At 40.4% G+C, this 22,370-nt stretch overlaps 1 protein-coding gene across 1 annotated transcript in view; it reads left to right on the plus strand.

Annotated features, from left to right (window-relative positions):
- The window catches only part of ABCA4 (ATP binding cassette subfamily A member 4), a 72,800-nt gene that overhangs the window by 32,683 nt on the left and 17,747 nt on the right, over nt 1-22,370 (plus strand). The window contains exons 17-31 of the mRNA XM_064515893.1: nt 1,577-1,675; nt 6,412-6,669; nt 9,412-9,589; nt 10,980-11,111; nt 11,872-12,011; nt 12,848-12,985; nt 13,232-13,419; nt 14,208-14,298; nt 14,898-15,103; nt 15,534-15,582; nt 16,128-16,369; nt 16,804-16,928; nt 18,223-18,321; nt 19,368-19,557; nt 21,753-21,847. Coding sequence (XP_064371963.1) covers nt 1,577-1,675; nt 6,412-6,669; nt 9,412-9,589; nt 10,980-11,111; nt 11,872-12,011; nt 12,848-12,985; nt 13,232-13,419; nt 14,208-14,298; nt 14,898-15,103; nt 15,534-15,582; nt 16,128-16,369; nt 16,804-16,928; nt 18,223-18,321; nt 19,368-19,557; nt 21,753-21,847 — 2,230 coding nt within the window. The remainder of the gene's footprint in view (nt 1-1,576; nt 1,676-6,411; nt 6,670-9,411; nt 9,590-10,979; nt 11,112-11,871; nt 12,012-12,847; nt 12,986-13,231; nt 13,420-14,207; nt 14,299-14,897; nt 15,104-15,533; nt 15,583-16,127; nt 16,370-16,803; nt 16,929-18,222; nt 18,322-19,367; nt 19,558-21,752; nt 21,848-22,370) is intronic.

The raw sequence follows: 22,370 nt of genomic DNA on the forward strand, positions 1-22,370 counted from the left end.
ATGGACAATGTCCTCTTCCTACAAACACAACAGGAATTTAAACAACAGGAGAGAGTTTCTTTGCTCACGGTTAAGTCTCTTTTTCAGCCAGCACTTTACACAAAAGTACTGTCTCCCAGAGCTTTATACAGTGACTTTAAGTCCTCCCAATACTTGCTCTGAGTCTCTCCTTGGCTTTATGGTCCTCTGTTTCTGTGGAATTTCTCCTAACATTCCTCTGTCTCTCTCTGTCTCTCTCTGTCTCTCTCTGTCTCTCTCTGTCTCTCTCTGTCTCTCTCTGTCTCTCTCTGTCTCTCTCTGTCTCTCTCTGTCTCTCTCTGTCTCTCTCTGTCTCTCTCTGTCTCTCTCTGTCTCTCTCTGTCTCTCTCTGTCTCTCTCTGTCTCTCTCTGTCTCTCTCTGTCTCTCTCTGTCTCTCTCCCTGCTCTACCAAATCAAAGTCTTTGAGCTTACTATACAAGTTACCTTGATAATCCTTTGAACCATACGGTTCAGCTCCTACTCAAGTTTTCTCTGCATCCAGCCACCCTTAGGCAGACTGGTCCTTTTGCTACTTAAGCATTCTGCTCTATAATGGAGTTCAGCAGTTGTTTTAGCCACCCGCTTCAAAGGGGTGTAATCCAATCCATAACAAGTGCAAGGCAAACTGCTTATGGATGCAGACAGTGTTTGCGTGCTTTAATGAGAGTACAGTTGCTTAATGTACAGGATATTTTTCATAAGTCAGAAATAAACAGACACCTTCATAAACAGTGTCTTTTAATATAGAAAAACTAGCCACCCACCAGTTAGCATCACAAATTCCCTTTGCTTATTTTGAATAAGTAACACAAGACCAAGGACATCTGGACTCACAAAGATGGCAGTTTGAAACATAGCAGGTCAGATCCCTAAGTTCTGTAAATCAAGATATTCCAAGAAAGCAGTGTTGGCTTGCACTAGCTCTGAATCTGGCCCAGCAGTAACTGATAATGCTATTGTACTTTCTCTTTTCAAAACAGAATTAACCTGTGACCAACAGACCCCACTTCTGTTTAAGACAAGCTTTTTCCTGGAAAAAGCTGTATGTTGAAATATCAGCTAGAGTCTTTTTTCTGTTTAGTTGCTTATTGCGAGCTGTGAAGTCAGGCCCAGTGCAATACGTATAAATACAATAAGCTTTTCACTCATGGAGACTCTCAGGTGCTAAGTGGGACATAAAAGGAAATCACTGAGTGAGGCTGGGATCCCATCTTAAGTGACCAGGATCTCTCTTGGCAGCTACTTCCTGGTTGGTAAGCATTCAGATTGTCCCCAGGTAGCAGCTAGCTTAATTAAACCGCATTTTACTTGAGAAAATTTAAGGCCGATCAGATTGCACTTTTTGTGTTTGTTTTACTCTTATCCAAGAAAAAAATTGCAAATAAAATCTGTTCTGCCAGGATCTTGGTGGGTGTTTTGACCTTCTCATATGCAATGCTATGACTGCTGATGCAACTGAAGTGTTTACGATTATAGCTCAGGCTTTGCATAGATGAATCTGTGCCCACTGAGGAATGTGGTTATGAAGTACACTTTACCTACTTATTTTTGTTCTAGGGGACTATGGGCTACCACAGCCTTGGTATTTCCCTCTGCAGGAATCTTACTGGCTTGGCTCTGGACACCCAAAAGCTGAGAAAACAGCAATTGCTAATGGTGAGTTCTTTCAAAATGCCGGCATTCAGAACAGCTTCAAAATCACTGCTCTGTTTAGAGGTGACTGCGTGGCATTTCCATTATATGAGCTGCTGAAAAGATTAGAGATAGCCATACGCTGTGAATCTTGGCAGGTGCCTTTGGACTTGGAGTGGCCTGCTATTATTAGAGTTATTAGAGATGAGTCACTGTCCCTCTGAGAGGGCCTCTAAAGCAAGGGTTAACAAGCAGCATCAAAGCCCTCACTCTCTAACCAACACAGTTAGAGACAGTCAAGGAGTTCTCATTGCCCAAGACAGCATTTGAGTGAAATGAGTGATGCTGATCTTATACAAGGGCTCCCCCATACTTCTAAACATGATTCTCTTCTACCTAGCTTAACACTAATTTAACTCTGTTTCCTTTGGGTTTTTACAGCAGTAGGCAAGATCTAAATTGACACCACCCTTGCACCAACTTCAATGAGTGCAAAAGTCCTGCTTTTGCAGAATTTTTTCCGTGCTTTGATGTTGGAGTAATTAAGAACAACATTTGGATGATTTTATTTGAATAGAAATTAAACCGAATGATGATTAATGTCTGGAATAGATGCTTTCTGAAGGTGGTGTTTTGGAACCTGTCTTATATTTACAGGGTAACAATGAAACCAATCAAAATGACAGATGAATGTGAGTCTTTTCATTACCACCCTTATCTTTCATCAGCTCTGACAGACCACTGTCAAGGCAGTCTCATCTCAGGACGATGCTTCTAGACTAGCAGGGAGTTAATCCTCTGTAACATGCTGATATTACATCCACTGCTCATGTATTTTGATGAAAAAGGAGGAGACTGTAGCATTGTTTTCTTTGAAGAGGTTTTGCATTTTGGTGCATTCTAAGGGAATGAGCACCTTTCCCTTTAGACTTGCTCTGATGGTATTCAAAATAGAGACTTTTCTAGATATTATGGACTCTGTTATCTACATCTGTTTTACTTCTGCTTTACTTCTGCTGCCTATCAGATTAGAATTTGATCTTGTAGGAAGGAGGAGAGAGACAAAGGAGGACTTGGAGCATGTTTACAGATGAATGGAAGAACTTCCAAAGACCCAAATAAGATGTCAGCCACTACATCTCATTGACTTTCCAAGGAATTTGGGTAGATCCTGCACCAGAGCTTCTTTGAATATCTCAAAGTTGGAGAACAGAATTACCTACAGGGTTTTAACATTTTCTAGTTACTTAGGATAACTCTAACCTTTAGCAGGAAAAGATTTCCATTTTCTGATTGAACTTAATGCCTCACATGTTCTGTGTGCTCTGTAATATATTTCCAATACAAGGGGCACAAAATTTCTTAGTACTCAAACTAAAGGACATGAGAAGGCTTGTAAGCCCCCCAGAAATTTAGTTGCTCACAGAGGTCAGCAACAGAAAAACTAATGGCTTCTGTTTTATTGTCAAGTTTTTGTATTATGAGCTTTTATTAGCATTTTTTAGATTGGTTGGATAAAACATTTTGCCTAAGTGAAGCCTGGAGTTCATTCAGTAGGTGATGTTATATCAGATAGCTGAGCTGATCTAATAGTTCACTATTGAGAAAAACGGAGAGATCTTGCAGTACCTTCCTCAGCTCCCATCCTAGCTCTGTCCCATTGCTGCCCTTCCACTAGCTTTGGCATTTATCAGAACTTTCAGTGAACTGCTTCACCAAGCAGAAAACTATCCACTACTTTGCTAGGTAATTTTTCTGTCAGATTTGAGAGTTGAATTAGCGCACAGAAGTTTCTGAAGACCTCCAGAGCTGGCATAAAGCAGGTGGTAGGAGTAGGGCAGCATGGGAAGATGGGTGGGAAGGCCACAAGGCCCCTACCTTTCAGCAGAGGTAACCTTTCATATCACCTCCAGCTGCCTCATGTAACTTCACTGTGAGCAGCAGTTTATTTTTCCAGGCTGAAAAAAGTTTTGAAGCTTCGCTGATATGAATGATGAATTACAAGCTCTAGTGGTGCTAGGAACCCTAAGTTTCTCTTATCTGCAAGAAATGGAATGTTTTATATGGTCATGCACAAATCCATGGATGCTGAAGGAGCTGGTCAATGTCACTGTGAGGCCACTCTCCTCTTTGAAATGTCCTGGTGAGTGGGGGAGGTTCCTGAAGACTGAAAAAGGGCAAATGTCACACCCATCTTCAAGAAGTATAGGAAGAATAATCTGAGGAATTACAAGCTGGTCAGCCCAGCCTCAGTCCCTAGTAAGATTGTGAGGCAAATCCTTCTGGAAGCCATTCCCAAGCACGTGAGGGACAAGATGGTTGGAAACAGCCAACGTGATTTACCAAGAACAAATTGTGCCTAACCAGTCTGATTGTTTTCTGTGGTGAGATGACTGGCTCATTGGACAAGAGGAGAACAGTGGATGTTATTTCACTTGACTTTAGCTAGGTCTTTAGCATATATTCCTATAGTATTCTGATAGCCAAATTGGTGAGATGCAGACTGGATAAATGGAGGATAAGGTGGGTAGAAAATAGAATGGACTGCTGGGCCTGAAGGATTGTGATCAGCAGTGCAAAGTCCAACTGGAGGCCAGTTATTAGTGGCATCTTTTAAGGACTGACACTGGGGTCAGTACCGTTTAGTGCCTTTATTTGTGATCTGGATGATGGGGTACAGTGCACTCACAGCAAGTTTGTGGAAGATACCAAACTGCAGAGAACACTAGAGTATAGGGCAGATATTCAGAGGGACCTTGACAGGCTGGAGAAATGGATTGACAGGAACCTCGTGAGGTTCAAAAAAAGCAAATGCATAGTACTGTGTTTAGGAGGAAATAACCCCACATGACAGTACAGGCTGGGCACCAATTGGCTGGCAAGCAGCTTTGTAGAAAAGGCCTGGTGGACAACATGTTGAACATGAGCCATCAGCAAAATTTGCAGCAAAGAAGGCCAACTACATCCTGAGCTATATGAGTAAGAGTGTAGCCAGTGGTTCAAGGGAAGTGATTATTCTGGTCAGATTTGTGAGACTGCATCTGGTGTATTGTGTTGTCCAGTTTGAGCCTCTCCAGTGCAAGGAAGACATTGATTTACTGGAGGAAACTCAGTGAAGATCCACCAAGATGATTAGGAAGCTGGAGCTTTTGGCATACAAGGACATGCTGAGAGTGCTGTATCTTCCCAGCCTTAAGAAGAGAAGGCTAAGTGGAGATATTGCTGTTTATACCTACCTGATGGAGAAGGTAGAGACAAACTTCATCGGGGTGCCCAGTGGAAGGATGAGAAGCAATGGATATAAGCTGGAAAACAGATTCAAAATAAGAAAAAAAATTCTTCACTGTGAAGGTAGTCAAACACTGGAACAGGTTGACTAGAGAGGTGGTGATATCTATATCATTGGAGATGGTCAGAACTTAATTGGACAAGGCAAACAAACTTAAAGCAGCCTGTTTTAAGCTGGCCGTCTTCTTGAGGATTGAACTGGCGACCTTCAGAAGTCCCTTCTAGTCTAAATTATTCTATGATTATCTTGTCTAACCTCGGAGCATGCTGAAACTCATTAATAAGAATTTGATCTGTCTTATTTCAATGTTTCTTCTGCAAAGCATCTCCTTGGGTTTTCTCAGGCAGGGACAATTAGAAAGATCATCTCTATCTGATGAATTCCTTTGTAGGAGGCACATGATACTTACCTACTGGAAGCATTAGGACTCTTCAATACCTCAGATTACATGAACAGCTGTAGAACTTTTCTCAACTTGTATTTTTCCTTCAAATAACACAAAGTATTTTCTTCATTTATTGTAACTGGTTAACATGTTGGGAAGAAAACAGAACATGAAAATGTCAGATAAATTAAATGCAAGGCTGAAAATGGAATTAAGCTGGTTAATTATCCTGGTGCTTTAAAAAATGTAATTCTATCAGTGCACTTCTGTAGCCCCCATTTTGTCAGTTTTAGGACTAGGCAAACTTGTTTTATTGCTGTTTGTTCACCAGGGAATTTCATAAGGTTTTATGGGTTAAAATTTCTGATAGCAGAAAGTTATGGTGAAATGCCACAACAAAATTAAATCCTAGGCCATCTGATAAATTGCAATGTGCTAGTTGCATTCTAGGCTACAAGCTTGCATCTGTTATGTAAACTGTTCCTTCAGTGGCTTCCTCTTCATCATTCTTCTTCCTACTTCAAGCCTGTCCTTGTTAGTGACTTTGTGTGAGTATTTTCCTTCTTGGCAGCAAAATCTAAAACCAAGCTGGGAAGCTAGAAATTATTCTACAGAAGTTGACACCGATTCATTTACTCTGGTCTGGAGATAGTCTCTCAACCTGAGCAGCAGTGTGCTTTTCACTTAACTTTCATTTGGATTTTTTCTTCTCACTCCCTGTCAGGCTGGGAAATATTTCTTTGGCCTTTCTGTCAGTGTGGTGAAAAACATAGTCTGGAGCTGCATGGGGAGAATATAATATATAAAAAAAAATGTACCTAGTATTAGTAAGCAGCCTCTACTCTGGGCCTATAATTGCAAATTTCTTAGTCCTCTTCCCAACTACTAAGAATTAGATTTTAAATTAGATGGCCTCAAGTGCTATGTTCCTAACTTGAGTAAAGCGCTTTGATTAATGCTCTTGGAGAATTAGGACTACCTCCTTTTTCCCAAAGCAGCTCTAGATATAAGGGGATATTAAAGATAGGGGATAAGGGGAAATTAAATTTTGTTTGGTTAAATGTTGGTTACTTTTGGTTTATGTAGAAAAAAGTCCAAAATCAGAAGGCTGTGTGGACCAGAAGGCCATGGAAGGAGAAAAAAATGAAAGCAGAACAGAGAAATCTGAAGAACCTGAAAAGCCAGAAGAAAAGAGTGGCAGCCAGGGGCAGAAGGATGGTAAAAACAAACAATGTAAACACAAACGAAAAAAGCAACCCGGCGAGCAGGGGAAGCCTAAGGCAGATGTCCAGGACAAAGATGAAATGAATAGTAAGGAGAGAGAGCGATCTGAGTACTTCTCAGGTATTATAGTCATTGTGCTTTGTAACAACCTGGATGTAGGAGTGATTGCAGAAAAACCTATAAGAGTTTAGTAGGCTACAGATATTAGCCTTAGTTTCTCCATAAAAGTGTGGAGTAGTGTCATACTCTCCTGGCAGTATCTCTCCTCCTGACACTGTAGTGTGGCAGTGCTGTCCCTGCAGGAGGCACTCAGTTGTACTGCAGCTGGTGTTTCACTGCAGTTCAGCAGGGGATAGTCTGAGTTTTGCCAAGGGTATGTGACTGCCAGAGCTAAGCTTAGGAGAGACACTGACTCCCCAATACCCTCTTAAGTTCACAATTACATTCGTAAGGTTTTCATTTTGTACATTCACAATCCCTCAGAATTTTTTTTAGCTATCACCATTAAGACAGTTATCCTCCAGGAGTGCTCTGTAGCTTTTTTTTTATGGTGAAAATGCAGGTCGTCTCTATAGCAAATTAGTGTTCTTGCTAGGAAAAGCCTCAGAGACATGCACATTGACTTCCTAGGGTTGAACAGAGCCATGACTTCAATACAAATACTTATGCTGAGAGGAATGTTATTCCTTCCCGTTCCCCTTTTCGCCTATCTTCAGCATGTCTTGCATCTGTAGGGAAAGGCTGGTTTCAAAGGGATTTATCTGAAGTGTTCTGTGTGTCTGTCTGCAGCCTTTTCTAACGCTGACATTAGACACCACCTAAGAATTCCTGAATGACCTGCCTTGTTTACAAGTGCCAACGTCTCTTTTGTGGGGAGCCAGAGGAGTTTTCTGCATGTGATAGTCAGAGGAATGCATGTGGATTCTGTAGCAAAAGCAGCTACAGACAGCTGTGGGCTCACTCTGAGTCTTTTGAAAAGCTGGAGATAAAAGTAGGGTCATCAGAGCTCCTCACGTAGGCACTGAAAACATGCATTCAGGGTGAATGGAAGCAGGACAGGACTTCAAAAGAAACAAGACAGGCAGAGGGCAAAGGTTACTTTAGCCAATCTTCTCCTAGCACTGCTTTATCTTTGTGGTGCTGTGCTCATCAGCTCCCAAGTTCCAGCTGCTCCACAACCACAGAAGTAGGGATTTACCTGTCACTGCACAAAAAAAAAGCTTGCCTTCCCCTTCAACGAGCCACAGAGGAACTGCAAGGCATGTGAAGAAGCTGAGAGTAGACCTGGTGTAGCTTAAGGACACAGTTACCAAAAGAGCTTCGTGTAAGAGCTGGCTCCAGTGAGTGAGATGGGAACTGGAGACTGGTTCTAAGGGCTTAACTCTAGCGCAGTCTAATGCTAGTACAGGGCAAAAACACTATAAATCTGTCCTAACTGCTTGCTATGCTTTAAGCAGAGCTTTCATGAAAACCCACATCAATACCCCCCACAAATGCTGCCACCTCTGAAGAATGACCTGGATGGCCCAGAGCTGCATGGAAGGAATAGCATCAGAATAAAAATGTGGATCACCACAAAAAAGGGAACTAACCCCTCTACTTCTATGCAGGTGATGCAAAGCCGGTATTAGGGGAAGCTATCAGAGCATTTCCCTCAGAACTTATTAATAAGCCTTGCAGGCAAATGAGAACTGAACTCATGGTACATCTAAGAGCCAGGATGGTACCTCAGTTTCCCATATATGCAGAAGTATCTAGCCAGCTTTCATCTCAACTTCTGTGAATTCAGGGAAATTTGTATTTGATCCACTGAGGTGCAAGGAAATCTAGATTGCTTTACAAAGCAAAAGAAAGGTCTGTCATAAGCATCATTTCGTTTAAAATAAAGCTGTCCAATCTAGACCAGTGATTTCAGCTGCACTGTGGTATGTGCAGCGCTCTCATATGCAGCGTATTTGGGACTTTTTCCCTGGCATTGTTTATGACAGAGTCATACCAGCCACTGATGGAGGTGAGGCTTTCACCCAGATGGTATTGGCTGCTCTCCACACAGGCCTGCTGGGTGCTGAACAATTAAGTAAACTGCATTTGCAAAACAAGTCACCCTACAAAGCTTTAAGCATTTTGTGTAAACAAAAGTGGACAGGGTCTTTAGTTTAAATTTCTCAACTCCCCGTAATTCACATTGCCCAAGGGCTTCATTTAGTTCAAAGGAAGTTTGTTTTGTCTAGAAGCTGATGCAATAAAACATCCTGATGGTGATATTTAAAATAATGCATTTTTAATCCTGAGAGAAAGCCATTCCATGTAAAGCTCATGCTCGATACTGCCTAAATCTTGAGCTGGCCTCAGCAAGGGAGTAAATTTCACCTACTAGGATTAAAGACAAATGTTATTTTTTTTAAAGCATCATGTTAAAAGAATGCACAGCTGGGCAGATGATTTGAATGGCAGATTTCAGCACGGCTGGAAAGGCAACCTGCTGTTCGTTTAATGTAATCTCTCAGCCTATCTAATTGTTTACAGAAAACTGTCCCAAAATAATCTTTCTGCTACACAATAAAAATAGAAAGCATGTTAGCTTCACCTGATCCAGTGGGTTACCTCTCCACAGACCATTACGATTCTGAGCTCTGTTTCGCCTTTCATGGATAGCATGGTGAGTCTGAATAAATTGTTCTGCAGTTAGTAGTCTTGCCAGTTTGATACTGGTGTGACTGGAGAATCTGGCCCTGGCACATAATGCTATATTTTACTGGGACTGTACCGTTGTCTCTGCTCTTAATGATGAGTCATCCAGAAAGCAAGCATCAAAACATAGCCTATTATTCTTTTTTCATTCTTGTTTTCTTGCCTTTCAAGTAAATACCTTCTTCGAGCCTGAGCCAACAGGATTGATTCCAGGAGTATGCATTGAGAACCTGGTGAAGATTTTTGCGAGCAGGTCCAAGCCAGCAGTAGATGGGATGAATATTACTTTTTACGAGGGCCAAATAACAGCCTTCCTTGGTCACAATGGAGCAGGAAAGACAACTACCATGTAAGTGCGTATTTTAGAAGAAGCAAATCCAGGGCAGTGCCCTATTGCTCTGTCCTGAGGCCTGCTCTCTTCACTCTTTCCTTATCACTCTACCACCCCTGCAGCTGGTTTGACACACAACATCAAGTTTTTTTCCAGACAGGGAAATGCTGCCTCTACACAAAAGAAGATATTCTGGACTAGCTAAAGCCCTAGGATGAAAGAAATGCATAACAGTAACAAGTGAAAGTATAAAGTCTGGAGAGGAGGAAGCAATTCTCTCCACAAAAGCACATTTTACATGGTCAAACTCCCAATAGGTGAACTGGGAGGAGAATTTCTGGCTGAAAGAGCTGAAGATATGAAAGCCAGCACAGTCTATATAGTCTTGATTTCTCTGTCTAACTGGCTTTGAACCAGTCACGTTTCCTGGCCTGTGTGCAAAGGAGTATGTAATATAGCCCCAACTGGTGTGAGATGCTGTTTAGATAAAATGGTTACCTGTATGCAAGATCCACACCCAGATTTAAAATGTTCCTTTAGTCCTACAAAGCTAGAGTCTCAGGAAGCCAAGCTTTTGGAATGTTCAGTTTTCTTTATACAATACATGGAATGTTTTCTATCAAAAACTTTATTCAACAAAGTAGGATTCATTAGTGAACAAGACTTTTCATGAGTTTGTAACAATTCCACTAAAGATTGAAAGAACTGATGTTTGTCACTGTGATGTTTCCCAGTTGAACTGTTTCTAAACTGTTTAACCAGAACTTAAGTTTCTAAATCGAAAAAGACTTTTTATTTGAAATGTACTTTTTAACTTATTTTAAGTTGTTCTGCAGGAAATATGTTTGACCCAAAGCAAAAACATTGCAATCTGCTGAAATTTTTATAAATTTGATTTTTTTTATTCCACAAACAAAAAATTCTATTGCTTTAAAATTTCCAGAACTGAAAAATCCATTACTCATCCAAATCCAGTACCAGGTTCCACCTATTTGCAAGATAATGTTTTGGCTCCTTCCATTTTACAGCAGATAAAGGTGTAGGGCATGACTCAGTCAGCATGGATGCAGACCTCAAACAGTGCTTCTGTATCTTGGTCCCAATGAGTTTAATTGTAGACTCTCTGTATGTAGGGGTGGGGTAATATGCTTAACAAACTACTCTGAAAAGTTTGCTTAAACCAGGCTGACAGAAACAATTTTCTAATGCAGGCCAGGACCATGCAGACAGGTTGTACGAAAAGTTACATATTAGCAGGGCAAGAGTAGTTTATACATATGGCTTCCACTTGAGTTGTTTCATCAAGCCCCGTAGTAAGAAGTCACTATGCTCCACCTAGTGGGATTACGCAAGGAATCTTCCTGATTTATCAGAAGTGAGTGGGAATTTGCTCATTTTTTTTTCCCAGGTCGATACTTACAGGCTTGTTCCCACCGACCTCTGGAACTGTGCTGATTGGTGGCCTGAATATTCAAACCCACATGGACTCCATTCGGCAGAGATTAGGCATGTGCCCTCAATACAACATCTTATTCAATCAGTAAGTATCAGTCTATACCAGCTTTAAGAGCAAGGGTCTTAGTCTGCGTGCTTGGTATATCCCCAAAGCCTATGTTGTTTCTCTTGGTGGTGGATATATCGCAGAAGCTGTCTTCCAGCTCTTAACGTTCCCGTGGGATAGGTGTTTGTCCTACTCCAGCAAAATTTCTTACTCTCCTGCTTCATTTAGTTGAGAACAAAGAGGTTTCCAAAGAAAATGATACTGTTGTTGACATCGATGTTTCCTCTTGCAGTGTGGAGTATTGTAAGACTTCAGCCTGGGGATTCATGAAGTATAATTTAGGCCACTTTTTTCCTAGAAAAATCTGGGCCCACAGTGCAGTAGAGGATACTTTTGTGCCCATGCTGCACTACCACCTAACCATTGACCACCTTCTCAGGTGTTTTCCAGCTTCATTACCATCAGTTTTTATTCATCCCAACAGCAGCTGGGATCAATGCAGCTGCCCACATGAGCTCCCATTTTGCACCCCATTTACTCCCATTTTTAAATGGATGGTTTGACACCTACTGTACTTGTTCTTTTGGTAGCAGGTTCTGCTTTGAAAAGGCAGAGAGAGAGCCTACCCTACTGATCTCAGTAAGGTATGTCGATCTGAAAGAGTATCTATGATCCAGACTCAGCATAAAGCAGTCCTCCTCCTCCAGCAAGATAAAGCTACAGTGAAGTTATTGCTATTTGGGAAGAAGTCTGCTTATTCATTTAAACTGGCGTTATGCCTTTCTGTCTGATTTTACAGCCTTACTGTAGCAGAGCACATCTTGTTTTATGCCCAGCTGAAAGGGAGATCCAGAGATGAAGCTGAGCAAGAGCTGGAAACGATGCTGGAAGACATGGGCCTCACCCATAAGAGGAATGAAGAGGCTCAGAATTTGTCAGGTGCCCAGGGGGTTCTCAAAATTTTCTCTGCTGCCTTTTCTTTTTATTTGGGTAATTATCTTCTGAGTTCTCTGGGACCATATCCTGCGACCTCACTGTGCCCTGAGGAGGTCTTTATTGTCAAAGGGATCCTTAATAAGACTGCACAAACAGTAAAGATGGAACAATCCCTCCCTAAAGCTTCTGCTGCTTATAAATATGGGAGAAGTTCAAAATGTACTTAAGGCTATTTTTTTAATGAGTTGCTCGAAAAATGCATCCGTCAGTATAAGAAACAACAAAATACAATGTTTTAATTTTTCAGGTTAAATAAAATATTGTACCACCTTGCTGCTCCACTCTTTGGGCAAATACTCTGGAATACAGTGTTATTTTTTTAGGGACAGTTCCTTTAATTCTAAAGGCAAAATGGTATGTACTGTATTTGCAAGGGCATATTAATAATGGACATGTTTGCACATTCATATTCAAAAGCTGATTTGAATAAACACCCAGGAGTTCTTATACTTCTTTGTCCTGCTTGCAACTGTAAAAGTTGGACAATTTAACATAAGAATATGAAAAATCCCAGATCTTCCTACTATTGCTTCTGGCCAGAACCGGAAAATGCAGCACATATATGAAACACTCTAAAAATAATAATAATAAAGAAGAGCAAATTGTTCTGAACTTTTATAAAGTAGCTATTAAAATTTACAAACAGATTTCTGGTCAAGGATGGTTTTTGTTTTACTTGGATCAGTTTGTCCTCACCCTGAAAATCTGAGTTCGTCACATCCCTGCCATGTATGCAGCTCTCATCTCAGACTCTCAGATGTGTCCCTGTCCTCTGGTAGGTGGAATGCAGAGGAAACTGTCTGTTGCCATTGCCTTCGTTGGTGAAGCAAAAGTGGTAGTCTTGGATGAGCCCACTTCTGGAGTTGATCCATATTCCAGGCGATCTATCTGGGATCTTCTGCTAAAATATCGCTCAGGTAACAGGTTTGCAGGAGGGAACCATTTTTTTAAAAAACCTGTCATAGATACTGCACATGTCTGCTGCGTAAATGGTCACTGGTGCTGGGATATGAACACATGCAAACAAGATTCTCTGAGCAGGCAGATCTGAGACCTGGCTGTAGTGCAGAGAAAACCCTGCATTAATTGCCATAAACTATGCACAGTTCTGAGTTCGTGAGAGGGTCCATGCCTTGAACAGTCATCTTTGTCCCTTCTCCTAGGCAGAACCATCATCCTGTCAACCCATCATATGGATGAGGCAGACATCCTTGGAGACAGAGTAGCCATCATATCCCAAGGGAAACTCTTTTGTTCAGGCTCTCCAGTTTTCCTAAAGAACTGCTTTGGATCTGGCTTCTATCTCACCCTTGTTCGCAAGATGAAAAGCACCAGAAGTGGAAGGGATGCAGTAAGTATGCTGCTCCCTCCCCGTACATATAATCTGAAAAATACTTACATGTATTCATGTGCTGCACCAAGGTAGAAAGCAAACAAGTGCTGCTTGTGGCTGTGGACAAAACTGACTTCAAAATGAAGAAGAAAATGAGAAAATTTGACACTTCATGAAATTATATGGCTACATGAGAATCTCTGTAATAAATTGCTGACCTTATAAATTTGTATTCATCAGGACAGGTGAAAATAATAAGTAGACATGAAGTCCTCAGTGGTCTATAGTTCATTCTGTTCAGTCAAGTATGCTTAAACATTTATGTATCAAGTTGCTTTTGTCCGTACATGGGTCTTTCTGATGCCGGCTTTTGCACTAGTCTGGATGTAAATGTGTTTTTCTCTAGTAACTAGCTCAGAAACTAGGAGAGTCTGTATTTCTCCATATATAAATCAGCTTCCCACAGCTTGAGAATTAGGCATCTGGAGTATTTCTGCTGCTACTGGCACTTTCAGTTTTAGTAGAAACGTGATTTGTATATGCATGGCCACTGCTAGTTGCATTTCCCTGGCTATTTGTGTGTAACTTAGAATGGGCAGATACACTTTGTGCAGATCAATTTGTTTTCTGCACTGCTTAATTCAGTCCTCGGATGACGTTGAATCTCAGTGTAATATGTTCAAGATGCTCCAGATATGACACATTTTTCACTGACGCAAGCTGTTCAAAGGCTGACAGCCCTTACATCCTGTTTTGCATTTATCTGAAGCACTTTCATCTTTGTATCTGTTGCTTGTCCATGCTAGTCCCTCTGTAGCTGTGGATCTCAGTGCTCCTGCTCCTGCTCCAGCTGTACATGCAGGGACAAAGAAGGTGCTCCAGAGCAGGAACTGGATGGTAAGAAGTGGGATGGTTTGGCATTCCAGCACTCAGCTATGTCTCCTGTTGTGTGGTGCTCTCATCTTACAGATCACTGCTGCCAAGGCCTCCTTTTCCAGCACTTGTCTCTAATACCTGTATTTTATTGTAACATGAATTTGGTAAGGTTTGTTTGGGCTTTTGCTTACCGTTCCCCCTTTTTAATGTATATGTGATCTAAGGTGCAGATGCTGAACTGGAAGTTTGGGTGCTGCTTAAGTATAGACCAAGTTTTGAACTCTTCTGCACCAATGTGCAATTTGGTAATGAAAACTGAACTAGAGCGAAGGAAACTGGTTCTCTCAGAAGTAGTCTTTGGCTTTTCTACCCAAAAGAACTTAAGCAGATGTTCCTGAAGATTTCTTGTGCTTTACCAACAAACCTCAAATAGTTTCCTGCTGCATAGTTCCAGAGCCATAACTAACAACAAGGTCAAGTCTAGTAGAGAATTAACTGAGATATCTGTGAGTTATGTAATAAAATAGTCCCAAAATTGTATAGTACAAACACCACCTTTTGAAATCATTCCCAGAATGGTTAAATATTCATTCTTTAAACACTGTTTTGACTTTTCACAGGAGATCTGAATGAGCTAGCAGAAATAATTCATCATCATATCCCAGAAGCAAAATTAATTGAAAGCATTGGTCAGGAACTGATTTACCTTTTGCCCAATAAACACTTTAAACAGCGATCTTATGCCAGTCTCTTCAGAGAGCTGGAGGAGACGTTGGATGACCTGGGACTGAGCAGCTTTGGAGTTTCAGATACACCACTTGAAGAGGTAACAGACACATTAAAATATTTGCCGATCTTACCATCAGTCCCCAAAATGTTTTCTGAGAGTATTCCTGTTCTTAAGTGTAGAATCTTACTCATTCCTCATATGCCCAGCAAAACCTAGTCACATTAGCTGTGACACGAAGTCTTTGGGATGGGCACAGAGAAAGGATTCAAGTCTGACTGCATGTTAGCCTTATGGACCATGACTCAGTGTCCTCAAATCTGTCTGTCTTTGTATCTTAGTATCTAGTTTGTTCCTTTCTTTGTTTTCTGAGATATTTCATAAGAGACCTCTGGTTTTGTAATAAGCAGGAGTACTGAAAAGATGTCCAAAATTATTTTTAAAGTCTCTCATTAAAAGATAGTATATAGTGTTTCAGAGGTCAGCACCTGTACTATTCCTAATCTGGAAATGTGTTTGTCTGTGGCAGGTTTTCCTAAAGGTCACAGCAGAAGCTGACCCTGGAATGCAGAAAGCAGGTAGAGATCCATGAATATTGACAAACTTTTCCTGGGGCTGTTCTGTATACTGAATGCCTAGTAAAGAAGAGTGAGAACTGTCAGTCCTTGTATGGTGTTCTTGTCAAAATACATTGGTCAGCAAATGTCTATTTTTAGGGCCTGTCATGGTATCTGAGAAAACAGTTGAAGTCGGCAGAGACTTTTATGTGGATTGGATCAGATCCTTAACTCTGTAAATAAAAATGGAACGTCAAGTCCCCAGTGTGTCGATGGTTTTAGTAGTCTGAGTATGAAATGCTTTGCTGACCATCAGTCCATAAAGTACACACATGATTATCTTTTTTATCCTGCTGAGTAAGAGGAGTGTTACCTACATGATGCCACTGGATACAGCCATACTACAACACTTGTAATTAAAGCAATGCATGACGGGACATACACATTTGTTAAAATTTGAAGCTTGTTGAAATGTTTGTGCTGCCTTCATGTATAGGGGATTAAGTGTCTTCTCAGTCCCTTTTCATCAGGACAATTCCTATTATTAACTACATTTCCTAATGTAGGAGGTGCTCAAGTAAACAGTTCTACTCTGGGCAAAATGTCTACTGAGAACAATGCAGCTGAACAAACCCCACTAGAAACCAATGACGCTTCTCGAATGCCAGTGAGCATAGCAGGAGATGGAAATGAAGGCAAAGGGTCCCGGCAGTATAAAGGTTTTCAGCTTGTACGTCAGCAGATCAAAGCACTGCTCATCAAACGCTTCCATCATGCTACCCGCAGCCGCAAGGACTTCCTATCCCAGGTATTGACTCACTGTTGCTGTTCTTGACTCTTTCCCACAACGTTCTCAACACTGTCTTTCCTAATAGCATCCCTATGCAAGGCAACAGAGGTGCTGCTAATGAGTAACAGTGTCCTTGTGAAGGCTGTTCTAATTATGGTTCCAGCTGTTCTGCCGTTTATTCTTTCTTTCTGCCCAGAGTCTGTCACCCTCACCAAGTTCATAATTCAGTCACTACTAGCCCAATATGTTCTTTCTAACACAATACAGCTCAGCAACAACCAGAATCTTAACTGAAAGCATTGGCAATTAAATCGTTGGTGTGTGGGAGGTAAACCAGGTTTGATCCATGTGCTCCTGCTGTCCCTCCTTTGTTTATATATATTCTGAGCTGCGTATGGTGTCAATATAGAGCATATTTGTAACTTAGTGTGATGTTTTCATGTTCCCTGCAGGTTGTTCTGCCTGCTAGTTTTGTGTTGCTGTCTTTAATACTTACAGTCATTATTCCCCCATTTGGAGAATATCCCACCTTAACCTTACACCCTTGGATCTATGGACAACAGTTTATTTTCTTCAGGTGAGGGGAACTGCTGCATCAAATAATCACTGTCTTGCTGAATTATTGTACATCTCCCTCTAACTGGTATAAAAAAGGTACAACTCCAATAGAATCAGCAGGCATAAAACAGCATGAAATTGGTGCAAGTGGGGAATACAGTGGCTAGTATGTCTAAACGATAGTCCTCAAACATATTGCTGTCTTTGATACTCTCCTCTTCCTACCTGAATTCATGACCTCATCACTTATAAATGTTTATATCCTAACAGTAGATCCAATACCGTAAGAAATCTGACTGTTTTGGATATACTACTGAACTACTCCTTTATTCATAATCTTAGAGAGCTATGAGATTCAAACCTATCTGCTGATCTGTGGTAGATTTGTTTATACTTCGTACAATATTTGGGCAAAATTATAGAAACAAGATGAAAACAGAAACACTTAGGTTTTGTTAATGTTGCTGCTCAGCTGTTTCTCCCCACGCTATATGCTGAGGCTGAGTCTAAATTTTATTGTCTACTAGCACCTCTCTCCTTTCATTCCTCACAGAAGCTTCAGTTCTGTCCAGATCACTGCACACATCCTCTGTGCTCTCCTGGACACTTGCTTCACCTTCACTTTCATCCATTCCAAACCTGAATGCGCACCAAGGCAAAACATGTACAATGCAGAGGAACTTTACAAGCAATACTTAAAACTTAGACTAGACTGTAACTAGCAGAAAGCAGCAAAACTGAAGACAACAATGATTTTGAAGCATTTCACATTGTTCCTTGAAATGGAACCCATTTCACATCTCCAAGTTTCACATTGAAAATTCATGTGAAAATTTAATTTAATTTACACATGCTAATGTGTGAAGCAGGGTCTGATATTCATATCTGTATAACACCTGGTACTAACAACATTCAGTAGTCTATTGTTATTAAGCTGTTGGCTGCAGATACTTCATCGCTATTATTAGCATTGTCTTTTTGGCTCCAGCAAATGAAAATGTAGAATTTGTTTTCATCCTATGATTACTGAGTGTGACGGGGCTGAAAGTGTAGAAATGTGTATTCAAACCTTTTTGGAGAATGTTGCTGTAGGGGCATGTTAGAAGCAATGCCATTGCTTTAGCCGGTTAACTGTCTTGGAAGGTTGGGGGGGGGGGTTGCATGCCTTTCCTTAATAAAATAAATCAATTATCAGTATTTGGAGGGGAGCAGGTAGTTTTGCGATATGGTTGTCCTTCACCATTTGCTTATGTGTATTCCATTATAGTAGTTTAAAATCCTTCTATAGAGGAAATCTTATCCTATTCCCCTAGTAATGAGCAGCCTGGCAGTGAGCAGATGGTCTCCCTTACTGATGCTTTCTTGAATAAACCAGGATTTGGAAATCGCTGCATGAAGAATCAGCCTCTTCTGTAAGTTGCTAGCTTGAACTAGACTCCCTTGAACTAGACTCTAACAGGACATTGCCAGTGGAACCTGAGTACGGAAACATGAAAGAGTTGGCTTGACTTTTCACTATAACCCATACTTCAGGTTTGTCGTTGGCAATAATATCTCTAGGTCAAAAATAACAATAAACAGCAAGAAAACACTACTGGATTAAGAGTGAGGCACAGTGCTAGATGTCAGTAGCTGGAAGCTGGCTCATATGGCCTCATACTAGGACTTAAGCAACCTTGAAATACCTGTTAGTAAGCCAATGAGATCAGACCTGAATCTTCACAGCTTCCCTGGCACATGCCACAGGCAAGTCTGCTTAGGTTTTTTCTGTTCCTAGTGATAAAATTTGAAGGAATAGCTTCAGCAATTGCTCAGATGATGAAGTAGCAATAGGGCAGTCTCTATGATTTGGAGCTATCCTCACTCTGAAGCAAGGACTTCAATAGAGCTCTTAATTTAACATCTGTTGTCCTACCCACCTTCGCTGACTGTGAGGCCTGCCTTGGAGGCATTTATGACTTGGCATGCTGTGTTCTGCCATTTGTTCCTTTTCTCCTGCCTCCCTCCCAATCATGATGTCCGTCAACTTGATTCTTCTCTGTCCTCTCTTCTCTTCCCCTTCCTCCCTTTCATGTAGTGCGGGAGGAACAAAGAGAAAACTTTGAAAAATAAAAGAGAAAAAGTACTGAATAAGCAGGGGGCAAAGAAAAGCATGATCTCCCAGCTAAGCTATGTGTCTGCTGCAGATTTCATGTGTATTAGTGGGTCAGACACATTCCCCTTGTTCCTTCAGTTTCCCATCCGCAAGATGGAGACAATGACGTTGGCAGTGGTGGGGAAGGAGAGATTATATTTATTCATGTTTAACAAGCACTCTAAAATGTTCTTCTCATTAGTCATGACTAATGGGATAAGGGTTGAGAAGAGAATGTCTGGTGAGACCGTGTGATTTTGTGGATTTTTGAGCTCTTCTGAACTATATCTCTGCACAGCTGAAATACTATGTTTCTCTACACAGGAACTACCCTTGCACTAATATGCCAACTGCCTGGAATACACCCACTGTTCATCCTAACCTAAGCAGCCTCCTGCTAAGCCACAAGTGGAGTCCTGAGAATCCTTCACCTTCCTGCAAGTGCAGCACTCGTAAGAAACTCACTATGCTGCCAGAGTGCCCTGCAGGAGCGGGAGGCCTCCCACCACCACAGGTAGTGTTCCTGTGGCACAGACCTTTGGGGTTTTTTTAAAAAAAAGCGGGGGGGCAAACAAAACAATTGTCTCATGGTCAGTGATGGAAAAGTGTTTAGTATATTGATACCTTGCTATGTCAATGTACATGGGAGGAATTGGGTATTTTTTTAAGGGAGTGGGAATTTTTGGAATTTAAAACTCAGTTTTAGAGATTCTGAAAAAGCTTGCATGTTTAAATGAAATTTGATGAATATTTTCATCCAAATTTCAAAACTTTCATATAGAAAAAAATCATTAAAATTGTAACACTTTATCAGATAACTTTTAGATAAAGCATCTTATTTTTTTGCCTCAGAAGAATAATTCTGTTTAGAAAACTGTCCCCAAACTGAGAATCTTAAAAAAAAAAAAAAAAAAAAAAAATCATTATTTGGGGCAGAGTCATTTCACTGAAAAATGGAAAAGTTCAAGTTGAGTCAACCCAAATTTTTTTTTATATTTCTTATGTGGTTTAAGTACCACCACTTACTATTAGTACTTAAGTACTAATAAAGTACTAAGCTAGCTAAATGAATGTTTGTTTGTGTGCATGATGAGTAATTTAATAATCCCACTTGTTCCTATCAATGAATAATCTTAGTAGGGCTCATTTACAAAAGAGCAAGCACATTTTACAAGCAGGAGAAAATTACAGCTTGTCAGTGTTTACATTTTCTAAATATTTTTCTACCAATTTAAAGAAAATAGAACTGCAGCTACACTCAGAATAGTAGCTCGCTGTTTTAATGCCTCACCATGCACACTGTTCAACTTTAATGTTACTGTTTGCCAGACTGCACACATTAGCTAAATGACTTATTAAAATAATTATCATTACCAATGGCACAAGGTTAATCAATTTCTGTATCCAGATCCATGACATGATCTTTTAAAAATACAGATTCAGTTTGCTTTGGTTTTTCTGTCACTATTCACAAAACACCAAAGTAAAGTTGTTTCAAATTGCCATAGAATACCAGGCTATGAACCAGAATAAGAAATGAATAAAGTGGTTATATTCTGATTTCATTCATAGCATCTTAAGTTATTTCTCATTTCCAAGTAATCTCTATCTAAAGGATACCCACAGTTGAATTTTGATAACTTCATACGAGTGCATTTGAGAGAGGAATCTAGTCTTATACTTCTTATGCAACTCTGATGCAAAATTATTTCTTTTATTTTATTGGCTTTCTGGTCCTCTAAGAGAAATGGTATTAAATATAGTAACATACTATCCTGATCCTTTTGCAGGATAGGATCATTTTGCCTAACTTGTCATGAAGATACAGGTCATATTTGATTCTCCAGGGAAAGGACAGTATGTAAATAATTGTGAAATATGTCTGGGTGTGGACAGCTCATTTAATGAAGGCACTGTGAAGATGCTACTAGTCTTCCTGTGTATTGCCTAAAATCTGCCGGACACCTGTCCCGTATTTCTTCTGTGTCAGCTAGTACTGCCTCCCTGTGGACAAATATAGGCACTTCCAGGAAGTTTGTTATTTTCTATGTACTAGGCTGTTTTCAGGTTGCAAGGTTTACACTCGGTACAGGGATCTTTAATAAGTCCATTCTACTTTGGGATAAACTCAGCATCTCTGAGATTCTGAGTTTCACAGCAACCCTGTATTTGCAAGGCACTTACAAAGGCATAGCATCACAGGACATCATTTTCATTACAAAAAGAAAGTACTCTTCAAAGTATCTGACGTACTAGCGAAGGTGAACAAGTTTATAGTTTTTAACATTAATTTTTATTTCAATCTGCTAAAGTTTGGAAAGGTATGAACAACCTTATCTTCACTAAGACCTCAGTTTATTTGAAAAGCCTCCTCTTTCATAGTTAAGACAAAGCCTTGAGCAAACTTGGCCTTTATTTTGAATAAACACAGGCCAAGTTTTAGAGTGAACTGCAGCTGTTTTGTGTCAGGCATCAGAGATTTCTGTGATTTCATTATTTATTCTCGAATCTCAGTGAAGTAAGGATATTTTGGCTAGAAAATGAATGACCCACTCTGATTTCAATGACACTATGTACCTGAGCAAAGTCCACCTAGAATAATGCAATTCCTGTGAACCAAAGCTAGTTGTGCTGTTTCCTGACAAACTCTTAATAGGTTTAGAGACTGTGAAGTTTACAGTGACTGACTGGGTTTTCTTTTCCTTCCAGAGAGTGCAGCACAGCACAGAAATTCTTCAAGATCTGACCCACAGAAACATTTCAGATTTTCTAGTGAAAACATATCCCATCCTGATAAAAGGGAGGTAAGGATCAACTTTTCTTAGTTTTTCAGAAGTGACTTTTCGTGCATGTCCACGAAATTCTCATTACCAATGTGATATAACATAGCACTTTATTGGTCACAGTATCGTGTAGATACATAGCAACTCCTCCACAATGTCGATACTCCTGATAGAAAAATAAGAGATACCTATTTTAGGAAAGTTAAAATGTTTTAACTATACCTACTTGTATAATCATGTATACCTTTATTGGCAAATCTAAGTTTTGATGTACAGGGCATTACATGTTAGAGATAACAATGTCAACAGTGAGAAAACTTGTGAACTTACATGACATGGTGAACTGCCTCACAGAGATACTAGCTGGAGTACCTGAAGAAACATAGCCACACCCGCACAACCATCTGCTTGAGTTAATTAGCACTTGCTTCTGAGAAGTGCTAAAGAACCCAGGGACAATGTTACACAAATGTAGCTATCCTACTGCTAGCTCCTGAGCTGTCCCATATGTCCTGCATGGTCATTAAATATGCGGTGTCCATGG

The sequence above is a fragment of the Dromaius novaehollandiae genome, chromosome 8 (assembly GCF_036370855.1).
Source record: "Dromaius novaehollandiae isolate bDroNov1 chromosome 8, bDroNov1.hap1, whole genome shotgun sequence".
NCBI lineage: Eukaryota > Metazoa > Chordata > Aves > Casuariiformes > Dromaiidae > Dromaius > Dromaius novaehollandiae.